Source organism: Mus caroli, unplaced genomic scaffold (genome assembly GCF_978045245.1).
Source record: "Mus caroli unplaced genomic scaffold, Mus_caroli_1 scaffold_9, whole genome shotgun sequence".
In the NCBI taxonomy this organism is placed as follows: Eukaryota; Metazoa; Chordata; class Mammalia; order Rodentia; family Muridae; genus Mus; species Mus caroli.
This window is the reverse complement of record NW_028227264.1, coordinates 22,641,150-22,661,707: the sequence shown is the minus strand read 5'-3', so window position 1 is coordinate 22,661,707 and position 20,558 is coordinate 22,641,150. Positions and strand designations below refer to the sequence as shown.

The 20,558-nt window shown below is 43.7% G+C and overlaps 1 protein-coding gene across 5 annotated transcripts in view; it reads left to right on the top strand.

The window, feature by feature from the left end:
• Window positions 1–6,298, top strand: part of Akap7 (A-kinase anchoring protein 7) — a 119,416-nt gene extending 113,118 nt beyond the window's left edge. For 2 of the 5 annotated variants that reach the window (XM_021174351.3, XM_029482749.2), the window contains exon 8: window positions 5,015–6,298. In XM_021174351.3, coding sequence (XP_021030010.2) covers window positions 5,015–5,220 — 206 coding nt within the window. In that variant the 3' untranslated portion in view covers window positions 5,221–6,298. Of the gene's footprint in view, window positions 1–4,165 lie in introns of all 5 variants that reach the window. The other 3 variants (XM_021174352.3, XM_029482750.2, XR_003837806.2) reach the window with 2 other exon arrangements.
• Window positions 6,299–20,558: the final 14,260 nt, after the last annotated feature.

Below are 20,558 nucleotides of genomic sequence, written 5' to 3'. Positions count from 1 at the left end.
TATTAGGAATATTTTTCTTTCTTTCTTTAAGTATCTTGTTGGAATCAAAAGAGAGTTGTGTGTATTGACATACAGTGCTGAGCTGCTGTTATTAATGAGGCACTGGGGGGAATGCCCTTTGTCTCTGAGGTCAGCGTGAGAGACTGCTGTCCTTATGCAGGTGTTAACCAGAGGGGAATTTCAGCACAACTTTAATCTGAAAATGTCTCTGTAAGTTGCACCAAGTCTACTGAAAACTAGGAGACACGTTCTCCCTGGAACAAAGATTCTGGTTTCTTAGACTATTGCATTCTTAGATCCCTGGATTCACATGTGTGTGCATACACACATATAAACATGTTTATAAGGTCTCATGTTCCCTAGGTGGCCCTAAGCTCCCTGTGTAGCCAGAGATGAGGTGATACTTCTCATCCTCCTGCCTGGGAACCTCTGTGCTGTTAGGATTATAGTCCTGTGCCACCACGCTCAGTTTGCTGTGGGGTAATACTAAGAGCCTGGGCGAGTTTACAGAGTTGATGTGGGGAAGCTGGAGGCCAGGTCAGATCTAGAAGACTTGTTCATTTGCTTACTTTTGATTGATTGGTGAAATAACTACTTATTGTGGTTTGTTAATTTATGATTGGTAGATATATTTTGTCTTGCCAGTCAGGTTCTTCAGTTAAAGGAGATGTAAAATTTTCATATAGGCATTTGAATTATTTTGGAATTCTCTGCTCTTATTTTAGATTTTAAATTTAAATCTCTGGCCATGGTGTACTATTTATATAGGATGATAATAACATTCAAAACTGTTGCTACAGCTTCCAAGGATTTCAACAAAAAATTCACTAGGCAAAAAAAAAAAAAAAAAAATTGAGCATTGTAATGAATAGACTGTGCCATATGTCAGCAGAGAGGAGGGTAAGAGAGATCAGTTATAGTTTTTTACCTCAAGCCTATGTTTATGTGAGGTACATGTGCATGTGGGTGGATGCATGTGTTCCTACATGCAAGTATATGTGCACACGTGTATGCATGCACATAGAGGCCGGATAGAGATGTTTCCTTGATCACACTCCACCTTATGTTTTGCGACAGTATTTGTCAGTGAATCTGGAGCCCCAGGGTTCTTCCCCCCACACCTCCCTCTCTGCTTCCCAGTGCCAGCATTGCAGCTGTGTACCACTGCACCCAGATTTTCATGTGTTTGCTGGTGGACCCAAGTGTAGGTCCCATGCTTGCATACGGGCATATTCCTGACTGAACCATGTTCCCAGCCAGCAGACTATGTCTTTATGAATTAATAAAAGAATGTCCATCATTTATAAAGGAATTAAAAAAGAAAGCCAGGAGGATCTTGGTTTATTCTCTGTGGTATTTCTATAGGCTGAGAGAATATAGACTATTTCTATAGGCATATAACAAGTACTTAGACTCTACTTCTATGCACATATAGTAAGCCCTTAGACTCTATTTCTATATGTACATAGTAAACCCTGAGACTCTGCTTCTATACGCATATTGTAAGTAAACACTTAGACTCTATTGTTAGGACACATTTGTGAGTAAGTGACAGAATGACCAAATGGGCACATACATGTGCTCTTCCCGCCGAGCAAGGCAAGAAGAGTTTCATGGAGTAGGTAAAATTTTAAAGGGAAGGGAAAGGGTGGGGCCATCTAGTAATAAGGAATGATCTTGACGCTCTAAGAATGTTAGAATTCCAACCAGGAATGATACAATAGTGGCTGTTTAGGCAAACTCAGGAACTTCTGAAATGTAAGCTTGCTTTCCTGGTAAGTAGAGGCTGGAAGGGATATTTTAATCTGATTTTTTAAATTAACAAATTGAATGTTTGTTTTGCTTGTTTGCTTTTTTGTTTCTTGTTTTTTTGGGGGGGGGGTTGTTTGTTTTGTTTTTCTTGAGACAGGGTCTCACTATGTAGCCTTGGCTGGCATGCAGCTTGGTCTGTAGATCAGGCTGTCCTCAAATTCACGGCGATCTGCCTGCCACCTGCCTCTGCTTCCTAGGTACTGTGATTAAGGTGTGCGCTGCCATGCCCAGTCTGAAAGGGACACTTTAGAGAAGTGAATCTAGAAGGCATTTTGTCAGGTGCCTGTAAGACAGGAGAAATTGTGGAGCACGCATTAATGGTGTTCTGCAGTGATGCAGGCTGATGATGGGCAGGAAAGTGTCAAAGGTAACTATGGTTGCAGTCTGATCGACATGGGTAATGGGAAAGTATGAACAAAACCAGGGTAACCAGAAGGAAGCTTTTCATTTCAGCCTCTCTCTTCAGGAAGAGCATCGGCCAGCACCTTCCCCTGTAACCCACACTAGCCTTGAACTTGCATCCTGAGTATGGAAATAGAATAGAACCAGAACCCCTGTGTATATCTTAACACAAGGACACTTCATTGACAGAAATAACAAGGCATATGATATTAGAACTGGGAGGGATTTTGGAGAATGAGTTATTAATGAAACTTAAGTTCAACCTTGTTATCTTACCCAGCGAGAAAGACTGGAGTTCTAGAACAGTCCATAAAATTATTGTCTCTGGCCTGGGTATAGAGCCTAGGTAGGAGATTTAGAAAGTCGTTTTAAAAGTCATGTTTTGAAAGGTCCTAAAATAGCCTCCCTTCATTTGCATCTCATTTTCTGTTTTAAATTTGAAGAGCCACTGTATAAGCAGTTGCTTGTAATGCATATAGAAATATCATCTATATGGAGGAAATATTGGGATATAAGACTGAGAGCACATAATTTAAATATTAGGTAACATTTCCATGCATTCTTACTAGGAAAAAATCTGAACTTTTGCCTAAAGTTATATTAGTAACAATTTTTTTTCTTGCTTTTCACAGTACCTGTTTAGTAAGGTCTCTGTAATTATCGCTGAGTCAAAGCTTACTCAATTCTGAACATGTTTTCTCTGCACATGTGCTTAAACTTCTGATCATGGTGTTTGCCACCTTTGAGGGGGAAGCGGTTGCTAAGGCATCTCTCTAGGTTGGTCTTAACCCACCCTCCCCCTTTCATTTGTGATGTTTGTCCCTGGCAAGGAGGGAGTGGCTACCCGAATGTGTGCTGCAGACAAACACCAGCGCTCTGAAGGTAGTCAGGGGCCAGGTCTCATCCTGGGCACACCTTTTGTTCTTCTAGCCCTGTTATAGATGAGGCTAGAAAATCACATCTGTGTTCCTGTTCACACCAATGGTATCCTGTCCTAGTCCTGAGCATGCAGGTGGAGCACTCACTGTCTTGGTCATCATGAGCCCTTGGCTTGTCCCGCCCCCACCGTGAGCTCATCTTACAGTGAGTGGGCAATTACTCTCTTCTCCACCTCCATCTCTCTGCCTTCCAGGCTGCAGGTCAATGGAGGGACATAGTGCAAGCGCCCTTTTGCCTTTCCCGTGGAGAGAGATCATTTGGAGTGTGGATGGGTGATGTGTAGCATAAGGACTCGGGAGGAGGAGAAGCTTTTATTCCCAGCCATGCTGACACCTGGGTCATCACCAGCGAGACAGGAAAATGACCCTTTGCTGTGACTTCTCAGAAGTTCCCACCAGGATCTTAACCCTTCTAGGAGAATTTCCTGTCTCTAAAATTACAGTGATAGCAATGAGATTTTAAAAACAGGATGTTAGCCCTGCAGTCCTTTTTAAAACCAGCTGCTACTGGCCATGATTACTACACCTGTCTTGGTGTGTGAGCGCTGGGAGTTTATCGACAATGATCTCTATGCCATGCATTTAAACATGAGTGAGCCTAACCTGTAAGATAACGGGGGCAGTCTTGATTTCCTGATAGCTAGCACTGGAAAGGGAGCAGCAGATGCAGAGCTCCTTGGTGAATTCATGTGCTCGAGACCCTAGGTGTGGGTACAGGCAGCTCCACAGCTGTCATAAGCCTTGGGTGAGAGGGGAGCGCAGAGCTATGTAGAAATGAAAGGCTGCGGCGGGTGTGTCGGGCTGCTTTTCAGCCTAGAGTCTGCAGGAATAGACAGGTTCCTGCTTGGACAAATGTCATAGGAAAACACAACCCAGTCTTGTTGGAATTATAGATCCCATTTGCCAGAGTGAAGGGCACTTGCTCTTTTAACTAGCTGAACTAGCTGGACTCTGGTGGCCTAGTTGCTATGGCAATACGAGCTCAGTGACCTCTCTTCTCTTGTGGAATGTAGGTGAGAAGGACCGAAGAGAGCCTGAGGATGCTGAACTGGTCAGGCTCAGTAAGAGGCTGGTGGAGAACGCCGTGCTCAAGGCTGTCCAGCAGTACCTAGAAGAGACGCAGAACAAAAAGCAGCCGGGGGAGGGGAACTCCACCAAAGCTGAGGAGGGAGATCGGAATGGTGATGGCAGTGATAACAACCGGAAGTGAGAGCTGAATCCGGTCCGCTGCCCCTCTGCTAGGTCGCAGACTAACTCGCAATGTGTCTTGTTCAAGCCCTGGAGATCACCTAATACTTCTGTGATTGATGTGATTGATGCGTTTGGTGTTGCTGCGACACAACAGAAAAGAATGGGGTGCTGGGACCAGCAGAAGAAATTAATTTACAGAAGAACAACACTAAGTCGGTGTGCCATCGACCACGCACAAGGGAGAGCGGGCTTTTCGGACCGCCTGCCTGACTCACAAGGCGGAGGGAGGGAAGGAGAGGACTTGCCACAGACAGAATACTGCCGTTTACATTGCTTCGATCCTTTGACTACTTTATCGGAGGCCAAAACTTGCACACAGCTATCAAGTGCTAAGTTCAGTTTGTCATTGTTGAAATGACCATTAGTATAGTGAGTCCACAATGTTTCCTGTTTGTCCCCTATGTGTTGTTTGTTACCACACAGTGATCTTTATTTACAGTAAATTAAGTTTCGTGTAAAGTATATATTTTTGGTAAAATGCAATCTTTTCTATGAAATGTGGGTGATGTTGTAAAGGTTTTTAAGCCTTATTTTGATAAGTCAATGTGCCATATTTAATGTACTTCATTGATATTTGTACTTTAAATGTATTATATAATTTTTCCCCTTAGGCAAGAAGCCAGTTGGAACCCAAGACTTAATTAATGAAGCTTTGCACCGAGAAAGGATGGAGCTGAAATCCAAAGTGAAACAGATAAAAGAACTTTTGTTAAAGCCTGAGACTCAGGCCAAGATTAGAAAGGAGCTTTTTGAAGGAAGAGTTTTTAATAATGCTAATCCAACAAGCAATGCTGATTTCAACCTGATTTTGCCATAGCTCTCCACTGTTGTTATGCCTGGTAAAATGTTTAAGAACTCTCAGCCCATTAAATAGCTCTTTGCTGAGTAAGCAGAGTGTTCTTACAGTTTCTACAAAGCCCACCAACCAACATTTGGTAAGGAATTAACAACTTCTTGCCAAAGAAAACATATTTTTGCCTTATCATGGTCATCATCACCATTATCACCATTATCACCATCATCACCATCGTCACCATCATCGTCATCACCATAAAGCTGAGTTTTAGAATGTTCGTTTTGGTATCTTTGACTCATTTTATAGAAATAACTTTTTAATTAGCTGTTGTAAGATGTTCCATGGGGTCCTTGCAGGTAATATTGTGCATATATATATATATATATATACATGTATGTGTGTATGTATATATATGCACACACTATGAAAAACACTATGAAAAATCCTTTACAGACAAAAACAACAAGAAAACAAAAATAAACCATCAACAGTATTCTAAGGGTCATCTGCCTCCTGTTGATGTGGCCCTTGTCACTTCAGAGGAAGCATTGTCCCGGCTTGTCCAGTGTCACAGTCCTTTTGCTGAGAGTTTGAATGCTTATTGATACCAGTACTTGAATGAACATCCGTAAGTGTAATCATTGTAGTCATGGGTTAAGAATGTTTTATAATATCTATATTATTATTTTTCACTGATAAAAGTACAGTTGCATTTTTTTTTTTAATTTCTTAGTGAAGAATGTTCAGGGCTCTTATTTCCTACTCTATGAAGATAAGCCCAAGGCTGTGTTCTTTATGATTTGAGTAGTTTGCACTGGTTCATTTGTAAATGAGCATTCTTGAGGTGTCCCCCGCCCCCCACGTGATGTTTATTTGTAACAGCTCTTTGGGTAGTTACTTTAAAATTGCTGCTACCGATAGATGATGGGGAAGGAAGTGGTTAGAGATTAAATATGTAATCATCTCACACACAGTCCAGTTTGCTCATGTATTCTGGTTATTTTTTCACTGGGTAGATGATACTACATTAATTCATGATGTATTCCTTTATACGGCCCTACGTTTTCATGCCCTGTAATAAAAGTATTCTTTCCCCTGTTGCTTTTCTTCTTCTTTTCTTTCCTCTGGAAACCACTGGGTTCTGGTTGGTGTTCCAAAGCCATGAGCAGGGACTCTGTGGTTTTAATGTTGCCTGACTTTGTGCTAAAGGAAGCATAGCGCTTCACCACTTTAGACTGTTGCATGATTTCAAAGCAGTCAACGTCAGACGCAAGTAACCGCAAGACAGAAAACTCAGAGATAACCCAAGTGGCGTCTACAAAATAACTAACCCTGTGTCCAGAGTAGCAAATACGAAGAGAGCAAATTCATCTGCGGGTGCACATCTGCTAGCTGCTGGCTGTGAACCCCCTCTGAGAAGCTGGCCGTGAACCAGGAACCCCCTCCCCCCCAGTGCTGTCCATGAGCCTTCTGTGACAGGGGCTGTGGAGGTCATCACAGCTTTTTTGGGGCAACTTTAAAGGAAGCAAAGATGCTTAGGTCTGTTCTGGTTTTTCAAAGGAGGAAACCCACTCCAGGGGTTGGGTGGCTGCCCTAGTCAAAGGCACACTGCTATTAAGAATTTGGACCTGAGTCACAGCCTGGTGGCCCCAGCACTCCATTGCTACTTTTGACTGTCCTCTGATCCATGAGAACAATTTCAGATCGACATTTCTTAGCACCAGTCGGTATCTTCTTCTCAAGGACTTATCCGCAAATCTAAGGAGCTTGAAAGATGTAGTGCTCCTGATTCCATGTCTCTGTCCACTTCAGTTGCCGGTCAGTTTGTGTTGTTAAATACCCATGAAGACCTGGGCTATGGTGCTGGGTGATTTGGGCACATGGTTAAATCTCTTCCTTAAGTGGGTCTAGTAGGAAGTAATTAGTACTTTCTAAGTTAGGACACCGGGGGAAAGTTATGCTGAAATGGTCAAGGATGTAAGACAAAAGAGCGCTGAATTTAAATTCAAATCTATTCTACCTAAAAGGTGACATTTCCCACAATAGGGCATTTCCTTCCTTTACCAAATACAATATTTCAAAAATTAAAGATGAGTAATAAAGAGAAAGTCCTTGAGCCCTCCCACCACAAACACACACAGACACAGACATACACAGTCACACACAGACACCCCCCACAGTCACACACACATACACAGTCACACAGATACACAGTCACACACAGCCACACCCAGACAGCCCCCCACAGTCACACACAGACACCTCACACACACACAGTCACACACAGACACACACAGATACATACACACAGTCACACACAGACACCCCACACACACAGTCACACACAGCCACACACAGACACCTCACACACACAGTCACACACATATAGACACACAGTCACACAGACACATAGTCACACACAGATACATACACACAGTCACACACAGCCACACCCAGACAGCCCCCCACAGTCACACACAGATACCTCACACACACACAGTCACACACAGACACACAGTCACACACAGATACACACAGTCACATACAGACACCCACCCCCACACACACAGTCACACACAGACACACACAGACAGTCCCCCCCCAAGGTCACACACACATACACAGTCACACAGATACACAGTCACACACAGCCCCCCCACAGTCACACAGAGACACCTCACACACACATAGTCACACACACACACAGACACACAGTCACACACAGATACACAGTCACACACAGATACATACAGTCACAGCCACACACAGACAGCCCTCCCCCCCCAGTCACACACATATACATAGTCACACACAGCAACACAGACAGGCCCACCCCCACAGTCACAACCTCCCCACAAACCTGGTTCTACATTTCTACAAACATGCGAGTGGTCAGCTGACATTATAGAGGAATAATGTCTAGATACTTAATGATTCTAATCTTTGTCTAGGGCTCCCCATGTGACCCTGTTCACAGAACACTGGACCAGGAAGCAAATGCTGCCTCTAGACTTGGACTTCACACTGATGGGAATTCTTGAGCAAACCAGTTCCGTTCTGAGCCTCACTTCCCAGTCTGGACAGCCGGTTTCAAGGAGCCTAAGGCAGTTTTCTTTGGTATCTGGGCTGAAGCTGCCAGTCTGTTGGCTGCTGGATTGGGTCACATCGTTTCCCCTGATGACATTAGATGCTTAGGTGTCAGGAGGATGCCCCCTTCTGTTTCATTTGTGAGTTGTCAGTTTCAGGAAGGGAACCCATATAGGAAATGGTCTCACTTAGAATCACATTCCAACATTTTAAGAGTTAGTCGGTAGAAAAATAGATCCTAAAAGAGTAAAGGACATAGGAAAGTAATACTTTGAACGGTGAGGCACTGTTGTGTCAGCTTTCAGCTTGGTCTCACTTGTAGAATCTCAGATTAGGCCACACCTCTGCTCAGTGTGCACCACATGGGGGCCTTTGTCCTTTGGATACACAGGTAGCTGTACTTTATATGACATTTTTTGGATCAGAAGTATATCTGATACTAGATCTTTTTTCAGATATTTGTGATTTCTTAGGTATAGGCCTCATATCTGAATAGGAACTTCATCTGCTATATTAATACGTGTGTATCTTACGCACCAGTCTCAAGGTCATTTTCTATCATTTTTATTCAGCTCACCCCATAAAGCCAGGTGAGGAATGTTCTACTTGTGAGGTCCTGTCGGCATTTTGTATGTTTGGAATTTTCAAACCTTCATGTTCTCTATTCCTGGCCTAGGAATGCTCCACCTGTATTAGTCTCACATCTAGAAGATAGTTAGAATCAAATGCTTTTCCGAAAAAGCCCAAATGTGTCAATTCCCATAAATCTTATGACATCAGTGACTTCACAGTCTACATGTCACATTAGGCACACAACCATTGAGGACATGTTTGCTCTTCTGTGCACCCAACACAGACGGAGCATCCTTAAGTAAAAATTGGTGAATGGATACCCTGTCCTCAGCCACTGTTCTTAGCATTTGCTTTTCTTTCCTTTTTGAAGGTTTGTTTGTTTGGCTTTTGAGATTATGATTACATCATTTCATTCCCTTTCTTCCCTTCAAATCCTCCCACATTTCCACTTCTCTTTCTCTCTTTCAAATCATGGCCTCTTTTAAAAATTGCTATTTTATATATTCATAATATATATTTACATATATATATATAATTTCCTAAATTTGCAGTGGGACACATATTACCTATATATGTTATATATTATTAGTAGTATACATATATTACTAAGTACATAATGTAATCTGTTCGGTCTGTATAATGTTACTTATATGTATGCATGCTCAGGCCTGACCTCTTGGTAGAGGATAATTAACTGGTGTGCTCTTCCCTGGGAAGACTGTTTCTCCTGCTCTCAGCGCTCCTTAGTTGCTTCTGGTTCTTTGTCCCCTCTTCCATGTAGGCATGTTGCTGGTGTCGTCCTCATTTACGTTATGTTTTGGTGGCCGTGTTGATGAGACTTCATGGGTGTAGCTTCTAACAGTCTCAGGAGACACAATCTCATAGCTTACAGTCATTATATTTCTTTTTCAATGATCACTGAGCCTTACATGTGGGAGTTGTAGTTGTATCAGTTAGAAGTTGGCTCACAACTCTGCATTTTGATTGGTTGTGGCTTCCTATCATGGTCTCTGTCTGCTACAAGGGGAAATCCTCTTGATGAGGAGCAAAGACTGCAGCTTTGTGTAGGCACAAGGACAGATGTTTAGAGTCTACCCTCAGCATTCTCAAACATCACCTGTAATAGTTTTATCTTCAGAAATCTTATAGATGCATTCATGAATTCCAGATTTTCCAGATCCAAAAAAAAAAAAAAAAAAAAAACATTAAAACAAATAAGCCAGAATGCACTAAAAACATTTCCCAGTCCCTGTTGTGGTGAATCTCCAACTCCAATAAACCTGTACAAAGAATACACAACTCAGTTATATTTATAAGCTGCGTGCCTAGATTGGGCAGATAGACCACTACACGACTCTCTTCCCCCACCTATGAGATACCTTGCTACTTGTGGCTCCTCCAGGCCACATGGTTCTGTTCCATCTTCCTTCCACCTCCTCTTCCTCTATCTTCCTCTCTCTCCTTCATCTCCTCATCTCTTCCTCCTCTCTTTCCCTCTTTAAAACCTCCAGCCCCACCTTTCTTTTCCACTGCTCAATCACAGGCTCTAGTTAAAGTGGGGAGAAGGTTTGCTGGAAACAAAATAAAGGGGGAGGCCCAGGGGGCCTGGGGAAGAGGGGGAAAGGAAAAGGGGCCCAACGTCCGGCCAGAGCTCCTGTGCTCTGGGCAGGCGGACGGACGCAGGCATGGGGGGGCTGCCGGGATGCTTTCCACAGGGCCCCAGGTGAGCGTGCCTGACCCACGTGGCGCGGGGTGGAGAAGGGGCTGCCCCCGCGACTGACCGCGCCCCCGCCCCAGCTACTTTGCTAAAGCCACCAGGGTTGTGGGAGAGAGGGAATAGGGGAAGAAGTTCCCAACACTGACCAGGGGGCGCAGCGGAACTTGAAGGGCAGAGACTCTCTATAGTTTAAGAGTTTTATTATAGAAATGTAGGGGAGAGAGAGAGAGAGAGAGAGAGAGAGAGAGAGAGAGAGAGAGAGAGAGAGAGAGAGAGAGAGAAGGCTAGAGAGAAAGAGGAAGAGAGGAGAGGAAAGAGAAAGGGAAGAGGAGAGAGAAGTGAGAGATGATAGAGGTGAGAGGACAAAGGAGTGAGAGAGCGAGGTGCGGGCTGAGCACCCCTTTTTATGGTCTTCACTGTTGCTAGGTAACTGGGGAAGAGTTAGCCTGAAGGTCAGAAGCTGGGCCATTGCTTAGTGACTACTGACCATGCTTCTCTTGTGGGGGCTGTGGGAGGTGGTACCTTAGGCAGGGGCCGGAGTTTCAGGAGCATGAGGGAACACCTACCGTGTTGTGTAGGTGAATTATGACCATCGGGGTTCAGAGCTCAGCTCAACTGGAGACCAGCAAATGGGGGGGGGGGGGTCACTGATGTGACTATGTCATTAATTGTGAAAATTTAGAATGGAGTGGAATTATCAGAAAAAAATGTATAGCCTAGAGAAGTAGCAGAACAAAGCCAGAGTAGTAAGAAGAGTTGAGGGTAAGAGTTGAGAAGGCAAGAGATTGAGTTGAGAAGGCAAAAGATTGAGTTGAGAAGGCAAAAGATGGAGTTGAGAAGGCAAAAGATGGAGTTGAGAAGGCAAAAGATGGAGTTGAGAAGGCAAAAGATGGAGTTGAGAAGGCAAAAGATGGAGTTGAGAAGGCAAAAGATGGAGTTGAGAAGGCAAAAGATGGAGTTGAGAAGGCAAAAGATGGAGTTGAGAAGGCAAAAGATGGAGTTGAGAAGGCAAAAGATGGAGTTGAGAAGGCAAAAGATGGAGTTGAGAAGGCAAAAGATGGAGTTGAGAAGGCAAAAGATGGAGTTGAGAAGGCAAAAGATGGAGTTGAGAAGGCAAAAGATGGAGTTGAGAAGGCAAAAGATGGAGTTGAGAAGGCAAAAGATGGAGTTGAGAAGGCAAAAGATGGAGTTGAGAAGGCAAAAGATGGAGTTGAGAAGGCAAAAGATGGAGTTGAGAAGGCAAAAGATGGAGTTGAGAAGGCAAAAGATGGAGTTGAGAAGGCAAAAGATGGAGTTGAGAAGGCAAAAGATGGAGTTGAGAAGGCAAAAGATGGAGTTGAGAAGGCAAAAGATGGAGTTGAGAAGGCAAAAGATGGAGTTGAGAAGGCAAAAGATGGAGTTGAGAAGGCAAAAGATGGAGTTGAGAAGGCAAAAGATGGAGTTGAGAAGGCAAAAGATGGAGTTGAGAAGGCAAAAGATGGAGTTGAGAAGGCAAAAGATGGAGTTGAGAAGGCAAAAGATGGAGTTGAGAAGGCAAAAGATGGAGTTGAGAAGGCAAAAGATGGAGTTGAGAAGGTAAGAGATTGTACAATCAAATCAGTCAGTTTCATGGGTAGTACAATTTGAGAGTAATAACATCCATTTTTGAACAGCAATTAATTAATCTAGATAGACATTATGCTTTCCTCACTATCATAGAACTTTCCCCAAAGTTCAACAGCCATTGAGCTTTAGCAAAAAGAGTCCATCTGTAGCTGGAAGGTCCCAGGTCTGTCTTCTATAGTTCAGCATTTGTCTCGGGAGCCCTCAGTCAGATCTGAGATTTTTGGAGGAAGGCAGCTTTGTCTGTGGGTCCCTGTAGATGGCACTGTCTCCCATACCCTGTAGATGGTGCTATCTCCCATATCCTGGGGGCTACAGGGTGTGGCCCTGGGGCCCCCCGGGTCGCGGGGCGGGGGGGGGGCAGGCAGGGCTGCCTCTTGGCCACCCCCTGAAGAGTGGGATAGAGGAATGCCCACCCAGGGATGAGCGGTCAGAGAAGGTAACAGCCCTTCCACGCCTGACTGACCAGGGAAACTCTGGCGGGGCGTGGGCATCTTTTTCCTTCCGTTCTTCCCTGGGCCCCCCTTTATTTTGTTCCCAACAAAGGTTCACATGAAATCCCTTGAGTTTGTGATCCACTCCTTGTTGGGCAGCCCCTCTTGAGGAAGCAGAATTAGCATCAAAGTACAAACAGCACCAGGGCAATCCACAACAAGTCCCTATGAGCACTGGATAGTGGTGTACACATCAATAAGATAAATTCCTATATGATTCCATTCACATATTAAAATGAATATTAGAGCAATTGCCTTGGAATCAGTGAGTTTAGAATTATGATGCAATCCACAGCCACTCTTCCCTGGATTCCTATACTGGGGATAACGAGGCTCAGTCTGAAGGCCATTTGAGAAATTCTGAAGATAGGCAACATTAACTTCTACAGTACACTGTGCTCTAAACCACCAATTTGTATTTCTTTAAATGCAACTGATGAATTCAGGTGATGGTTTTAAAATGGAAACTGCACTGTCTGGTCGTCTATAAATCCCATTATTAGTCACACATTGGAACACCACGAGATTCTCTTGTAGCAGTAAAGCTAAGGACAAATAAACTAGAGACTGAAGAGTAGAATGGAGAAAGTGTTCCCTGGGAACTTACTCTGGCTTCTCTCTAATGGTCCAAATTACTTCCTAAACGCTGCTATCTTGTGGAAGCACCCCCATACCTTATATGTTACTTTCTTTGACTTGTGTTAGAAAAGTGGCAGAGTCTTGCATGTGCCCCTACCAGCCTAAATTAATTCTATGGCTTCTACACCTCTTGTTCTTTAGTAACTATATTGTAAGTTGTTATAGCATTGTAAATATCTCCCTACAGTTCCTACCCCAACCCACCTGGGCACAATGTCTCTGTGGTGTCTTTGTACTAAAGGAATCTGTAAATTCTTCACTGATTTTCCCCCTGCCTATGTTTCATCTTACCTATAACTTCAGAAAATATTTTTATATCTACATATGTGAGCTATAAAAAGTCATAGGAGGCAAGAGGACAAAGAAACAGGAATCTTTACAGCTCGGCAGAAATGATGGTGCTTCGAGCAACAGAAAAGGCACCAAATGCAAATATCTGATATGGTAATCGAGTGGAGAAAATGCATGAATATGCAGCAGTGGGAAGAGACTAAGTATATCCTTGAGATCCGGGAGGACAAACTTGGAAGCTGTTCTCACCAAGCCTGTGTTTGGGGGGTACCCTCAGGGAAAGGCTTGCATTGAGATCTTTTGCTGACTTGGTTGGACATTTGTCACAGCTAGTGACAGCTTGGTATCTTTAGAACACCTTTCCTATGTTTATTAAGCTCCTGCCTTTTAAGCTCCGCTTGCCAGGGGAGACACCCCAGGAAGAATTCTGGAATTGAGCATCTCATTGGTGTACTGAGATTCAGATTTAGGATCTGGGATCTCCAAGAAAGAGGGAGGGACCCTGAATTGAGCCAGGCCGTTTTGATGAGGATGTGGCTCAGAAAAGCAGCGGTGGGGCTGGGAATATGGCTCAACTGATAAAGTTCCTGTCATGAAGGCTTGAAAACTTGAGATTAGGTCTCTGGGTGCATTTCCCTGTGACCCCAGTGTTGAGGCAGGGCACAGAGATCAGTAGATCTTTGTAGTTCACTGACAAGCCAGTCTGGTCAACCAGTGAGACCCAGGTCCACTGTGGATTTTCTCATATAATGCACAGAGTTATTGAGGAAGGCATCTGACAACAACAGACCTCCTCATGCAAATGCATACACATACATATGCCTCTTTATGTGCATACACACATACCCACATAGACCTGTAATCACACCACCCCTACCTACATATGTAGCTTGGTTATGTCTGATATACTGACAGTGGATAGTGGTATAGGGTCACTCAAGAGTAGCTGGCAATGTAATGGAGCCCTCTTCTTTTTCTTGGCTTTCCAGCCTAATCTTCTGGGTCCTCCATGTAGTCTGTAGCTACTGAGTTCTGGTTCTGCTTTAAACTGGCTGAGATTTGTCTGGAAAGGTGGCTCGGAAGTCAAGATCACTTGTTACTCTTGCAGAGGATTTCCCAGGGCCCATACAATGGCTCACAACCCTCTGTAATTCTATTCTAGAGGTACAGGGGATGATGAGACTCCATCTCTGGCCTCTGAGGGCACCAGTCATACATATGGCGTATATACATGCATACAGGCAGGCAAAACACACAAAATACATGAATATAAAAAAAGAAAGCTGGGTAAAGCTGGTTTTAGTATTTGCAATTAAATGTCAAACTACAAATTATTTCTAAGCATTTCAACACAGGGCCCAGTGGGCGCTTTGGATTTGATGCTTCTGTGTGTGATAAGTATGGTTGTATACACTGTAGGAAAGATTGTGTGCACCTTAGGAAGCCTCTGTTCCTGATCTAAAGACACTAAAAACAGCAGCAGACTCTGGGTATTATGACAATTAATAGCTCCATATATTTCCAAAATACTCTCTAAATAAGGTCACCCAAGTCCCAGTTGGGAAGGTATATTTAGTATGGTTCCCCTGGCAGTATAAGAGACAATGCTCTTCATTTCTACCCTGTCCAGAAGTAATGTAGCCTGCAAGAGCACCAGCGCACTGGGACTCTGCACACATTATCTGCTTCCTGGATAGAAGTGAGAAATGAAACTACCTTCATATTTTGTGTGATGAAAACCAAAACATTTATTACACTAAAGAGTGGTTGGGTGCCGGGCGTGGTGGCGCACGCCTTTAATCCCAGCACTCGGGAGGCAGAGGCAGGTGGATTTCTGAGTTCGAGGCCAGCCTGGTCTACAAAGTGAGTGCCAGGACAGCCAGGGCTACACAGAGAAACCCTGTCTCGAAAAACCAAAAAAAAAAAAAAAAAAAAAAAGAGTGGTTGGATCAATTGTAACAGTTCCTATAAAGTCATAATTTCAGAAATTTTCTTGGTTAACTGATTGGGAGAGCAGACTTAGCGACTGAGAATCTCTAAATTCTAAGACAGTATGACCTACTGAATATATTATTATTATTATTATTACTACTATGTAATTATAACAATAGGGCTACTTCTTGTTCAACTTTATAAAAACACTTAAAATATATATTATGTACCAAATGAAAAAAGTCTAATTTTCTGATAATAATAGAGATGTTAGAAATATAGAAGAATTTTAATATAGAAAAATATTAATTTTTTTGAGTGGCAGATAGAAAGATTTTAGATAAAAATAAGATGAGGAAGAACTTTCCCTATAGGCTCTAGTAAAACTTGAAGGGTAGCTTCTGAATTAAATGGCATATGGAAATAAAGAGATGAGGTCGGTGGAGGGGCTGTATCATGGGTGAGCACTCTGAGATGTCCAGTGGAGCATTCAGATGAAAGAAGCAGGACAGAAGGAAGAGGACATGTGTGTCACCTCCAACACTGAGTGTGTGGAATTTAGGCTTTGAAAGAGAAGTTAGAAGTTCTTGGTGCATTCAGAATATTATACTTACACTAAGGAACTCTATATGGTTTGTTTCTTACCATAATGGACTATCTGGCCCCTATCTAAACGGAAGCAGTTTGAGTGAGGATGCTTGTCCCGTGACAGCCTGCATCCCTGTTCCCAGTTCTTCATCTCTAACTGTTCTTTTCCTTTTGACTTCCACAGACAGCCTTTTCTGTATAATTTCATGGTAAATCCCTCTGTCCTGTTGATACAAGACTTGACCAGAGACTTGTCTTAAATAATGGGATGTCAGTAGATGTAGAACAAGGCAAGGCTTAAACCTGAGACAGACTGAACCAAACCTTTAGCCTGGAAAAGACCTCTAATGTGAGGATGTGACTAGTGGCCCCCTCCCATGAATGTACAGCATTGGTCAATGGTTTTCATGCAGCATTATTCTTTTAAAGACTGACTAACATGGTCCCTATAAGCCAAACAAAAACACAAAAGCAAGGTTTAGCCCACAGAGCAGCACGACCATTTTGGAAGTGGCTAAGTCTCCTCTGATGGGATTGGGAGCCTGTGCCATGAGCAGAAACCCATGCCTGGGACTTTAAACTATATTAAAAAGCCATGCCTCGGGCTGGAGAGATGGCTCTGTGGTGCAGAATACTCTCGCTCTTGCCGTGTTCAGGCAGGAGAGTTCTGCATCTTCATCTGAAGGCTGCTAGCAGAATACTGGCTTCCAGGGAGCTAGGATGAGGGTCTTAAAGCTCACATACCACAGTGACACACCCACTCCAACAGGGCCACACTTATTCCAACAAGGCCATACCCACTCCAACAGGGCCACTCCCATCACATTCCACTTCGTGGCCACCATAGGCTTGTTCAAACACATGAATCTATGGGGCCATACCTAAACATAGCGTAATGCAAAATATATTTAGTCCAGCTCAAGGGGCTAAGAATAAATGATGGCTGAGGGCTCAGCCCTAAAGGAAGCACTTATCCCACCCATCTAAGGCTCAGGGACAATTAGGGAATAGGATGTGGAAAGTGTTACAAGTCGAGGCCTGCACCACCAAGCCTGGCCAGTCGGAAAACTGTCCCTCCAGCTATAAGCCAGAATAAGGACTTCTTTAAGTTGCTTTTTTGTCAGGTCTCAGGTCACAGCAACAACAAAAATACCCGCTACAGCTATGTTCAGGGATGAGCATATATGATGCAATGTGACAGGAGAAGGGTACACAGATTCATTTTAAAGGTTTCATGTGACTCAGTGATTCTGAGCAAGGACATGCTGCCCATAACACATAGAATTTGATGCTATGTCAAGGGGTTTTTGCAAAAAAGGAGCAGGCTTAATCAAGGTCTATGGACAGGGATACTGAGAGCAACCTTAAGTAGCCCTTCTGATTGGCCAGTGAAAAGTTCAAGGTCTTTGGGGCTAGTTAATGCTGCTGATGTTTTGACTTGATTAGGTAGAGTTGCATTTTGCTATCGTAATGTTGTGAATTCATGGTCAGCTCCCTGCACTCTTATTCTTAGCTCATGTGACTTCCTGTCCTCAATCCATGGTTCTGTGAGTCTCAGGCTTTCAATTCCACACAGATCTAGTTCATTCTTAGGTCAAACTTAAGGTACCTACCAGGAAATGGTCTGTGAAATATCTTACATTACAGAAATTCAACAATTTTTAATGTGGGCATCCTAAAGGGGGCAAGATATGGGGAACAACACAGAGAGAGAGAAGTCAGGTTACTGTAAACAAGATGAAGCCAGCTGTGTTTGCTGGCTGGAAAGTATGAAGGATAGGATTCTGTTCTCCCAGAGCTCCAGATGCAGAGGCCTTAGGAGTTTCTCTTAGGCTCCTAAGGGATAATTCTGGGTTACAACAGATAGGTTCACAATTTTAAGTCTTTTTTAGTACGTGCCAGCAGAAGGGTCTAGCCTATTGAGGAAGGATCCAGTTTATAATGAAGAGGCAAAGGAACGGAGGAACTTGCATGAATATTAAGCTTGGAGAAAGCAACAGGCTTCCTGTTGGTCCTAGCTGGAGGAACTCAGCCCTCCTATTCAGATTCTTCTCTGGCCTCTGAGTCTTGAGAGCCTGCAGTACCCCTTTCCTTTCTGATGGTGTGTAGCAGGGTATCTCTCAGATGAGTATCTTATGATCACCATTTGAAGGTCACAGTCTTCATCTATGGCTTGCTTCAGGGGACAGAAGTGGCAAAAGACCATGCTGTCTTCCTGCTCTTGTGATTTGTTTCAAATATCAGTATACCCTGGGCTGCATCATCCATTTATTCTTGCTTTAACTGATACCTAGCTTTGATAATCTTTTCTGCCCCCCTCAGTTCAAGCTCATCTTGGTGGAAGCTCCCTGAGGACCACATGGGTAGGCTGGGTCTCTAATTCCACTGCTTAGGATACAGTGGGACACAGAAGACTGATGCTTGGGCCACAGAGGTAGCCAGAGAGGAGCACAGAAGGAGCCAGAGTATCACCAGGGAGACCTGAAGGAAGATAAACTTCAGACTGGCTCTGGGTAGGCAGAGTGTGGGGACCAGCCTACAGCCCAAGGTTCACAACTGTTCCCCAGAGGATAGAAGCTAATCTAGACTGTCAGTGGGATGCAGTGGGTGGTTATGGCTGGAAGGTGGGAGAGCTGGGAAGGATATTTGGGGACCATTCGGATCAGAAATCCATCTATTCTAGGTCAAGGGGAGGCTTGTGGGAACCCAGATCTAAAGAATATGTCAATCTTCCTCTTTATCCTGTTCTTTTTCTTTTCTCTCCTCTCCTCTCCTCTCCTCTCCTCTCCTCTCCTCTCCTCTCCTCTCCTCTCCTCTCCTCTCCTCTCCTCTCCTCTCCTCTCCTCTCCTCTCCTCTCCTCTCCTCTCCTCTCCTCTCCTCTCCTCTCCTCTCCTCTCCTCTCCTCGGTCGCACTTCATTCTCCACTCTCCACCCACAGTTGCAGCACCTCAACTGTGGGTTGGGAGGATGCTGGGCACTAGGTTGGGTGTATTTAACTATCATGGGACCAGGCATTCCTAAGGATGGGAGCATGAAGTCATGTGTTACTGAAGGTACTTCGGGAACCCGTAACTCAAAAAAGAAAGCCCCAAATCTAAGGGGCTGTAAGAATTTCATCCTGGCACAGATTCCCAACACAGAATGAAGTATAACGGATCAGAGAAATAAAAGCAAAGCTGTATTTGGATAACATCTCAAGTCCTGTTTGTTCAACAAACTAGTTACGGCAAGATGGCTTGACTGGATTGGATGCCTGCCATCTCTGACCAAGGTGGAGAAAGTCTCACTCTGAAAGGAAGGTGGGGAGAAAGGAGTGTAGAGAGGATGAGGGCTTTTGGCTGCAGTTTCTGAGTGGGGTGTGTTTTGGGGAGCTATTTTCAGTGTTTCCTTGGGCATGCCCTAGGGAGTTGCTTAGGAGTGTTCAGGGACCCTCCCATTCTTTAAGTTTGGGAAATGTGACAGTGGCAAGGTTTCTGCTTCATTTCCATCTAGAAGAGAAGGGGCCTCTGCTACTGTTCTGGAGGTCAGCTGTGTGAGTAAAAATGGTGACTGGAGAGGTGCGGGATGGTGTGCCAAGATGTGAAGATGCAGAAGAGGGTCCATATGTCCCTGCCCTTGAGTGTGATGCATTTCCCAAGGTCCTAGTGTAGACATCTCATTCAACCCTACTCATCCTCAAGTCACTCATTAGTCACTAGTACAGTCTCTGCACCCTTGTCCATGATCCTTAGTGGAACCTGAAAATGGTGGAATGCTACACAATCCATATGAATATGAAAGTGTATAGATATACACATCTATCTGTCTGTCTGTCTATCTATCTATCTATCTATCTTTCTATCTATCCCCTATGGACAAATTGTATTATTTAAGTTATTCCCAGCAAGAGACTAAAACTACCTAACACAATTGAGTAACTATACTATAATAAGTTATTTGTCATTCATGAGTCATCTTCCCATTTACTGTTTTCAAATGTGTGAGTTACTGTGAGTAGCTGACACCTTGAGAGTAAGTTGTTATTAAGTGAAGTCAGGGTTGACCATGGGATACTGATGCTAGAAAATAAAACAGGTAGAAACAACAATGAAGTGATTTATAAGACCCATTGGGGAAGATATGAGAGTTAAGGGTGTAGAAAGATGTGACAAGCCAGAGCACTCACATCCTTTAGGCAGGGATCTAACTTGAGGCCACACTTTGGTAGCACAGTTTGGTGAAATCTATGGTGATGAATACACTGGTAATGTTAGCCCTGAAATTAGTTCCACTTCACTGTTATCGACAATTATATTTGTGTGATTCTACAAAATTATAAGTACAAAGGTGTTCACTATATCACAGTTTATGAAGGTAACACCACCAAAACTAAGTAACCCCAATTGTTTCATTAGGAAATATAACATCAGCTATAACGCAAATAAGACTAAAATGA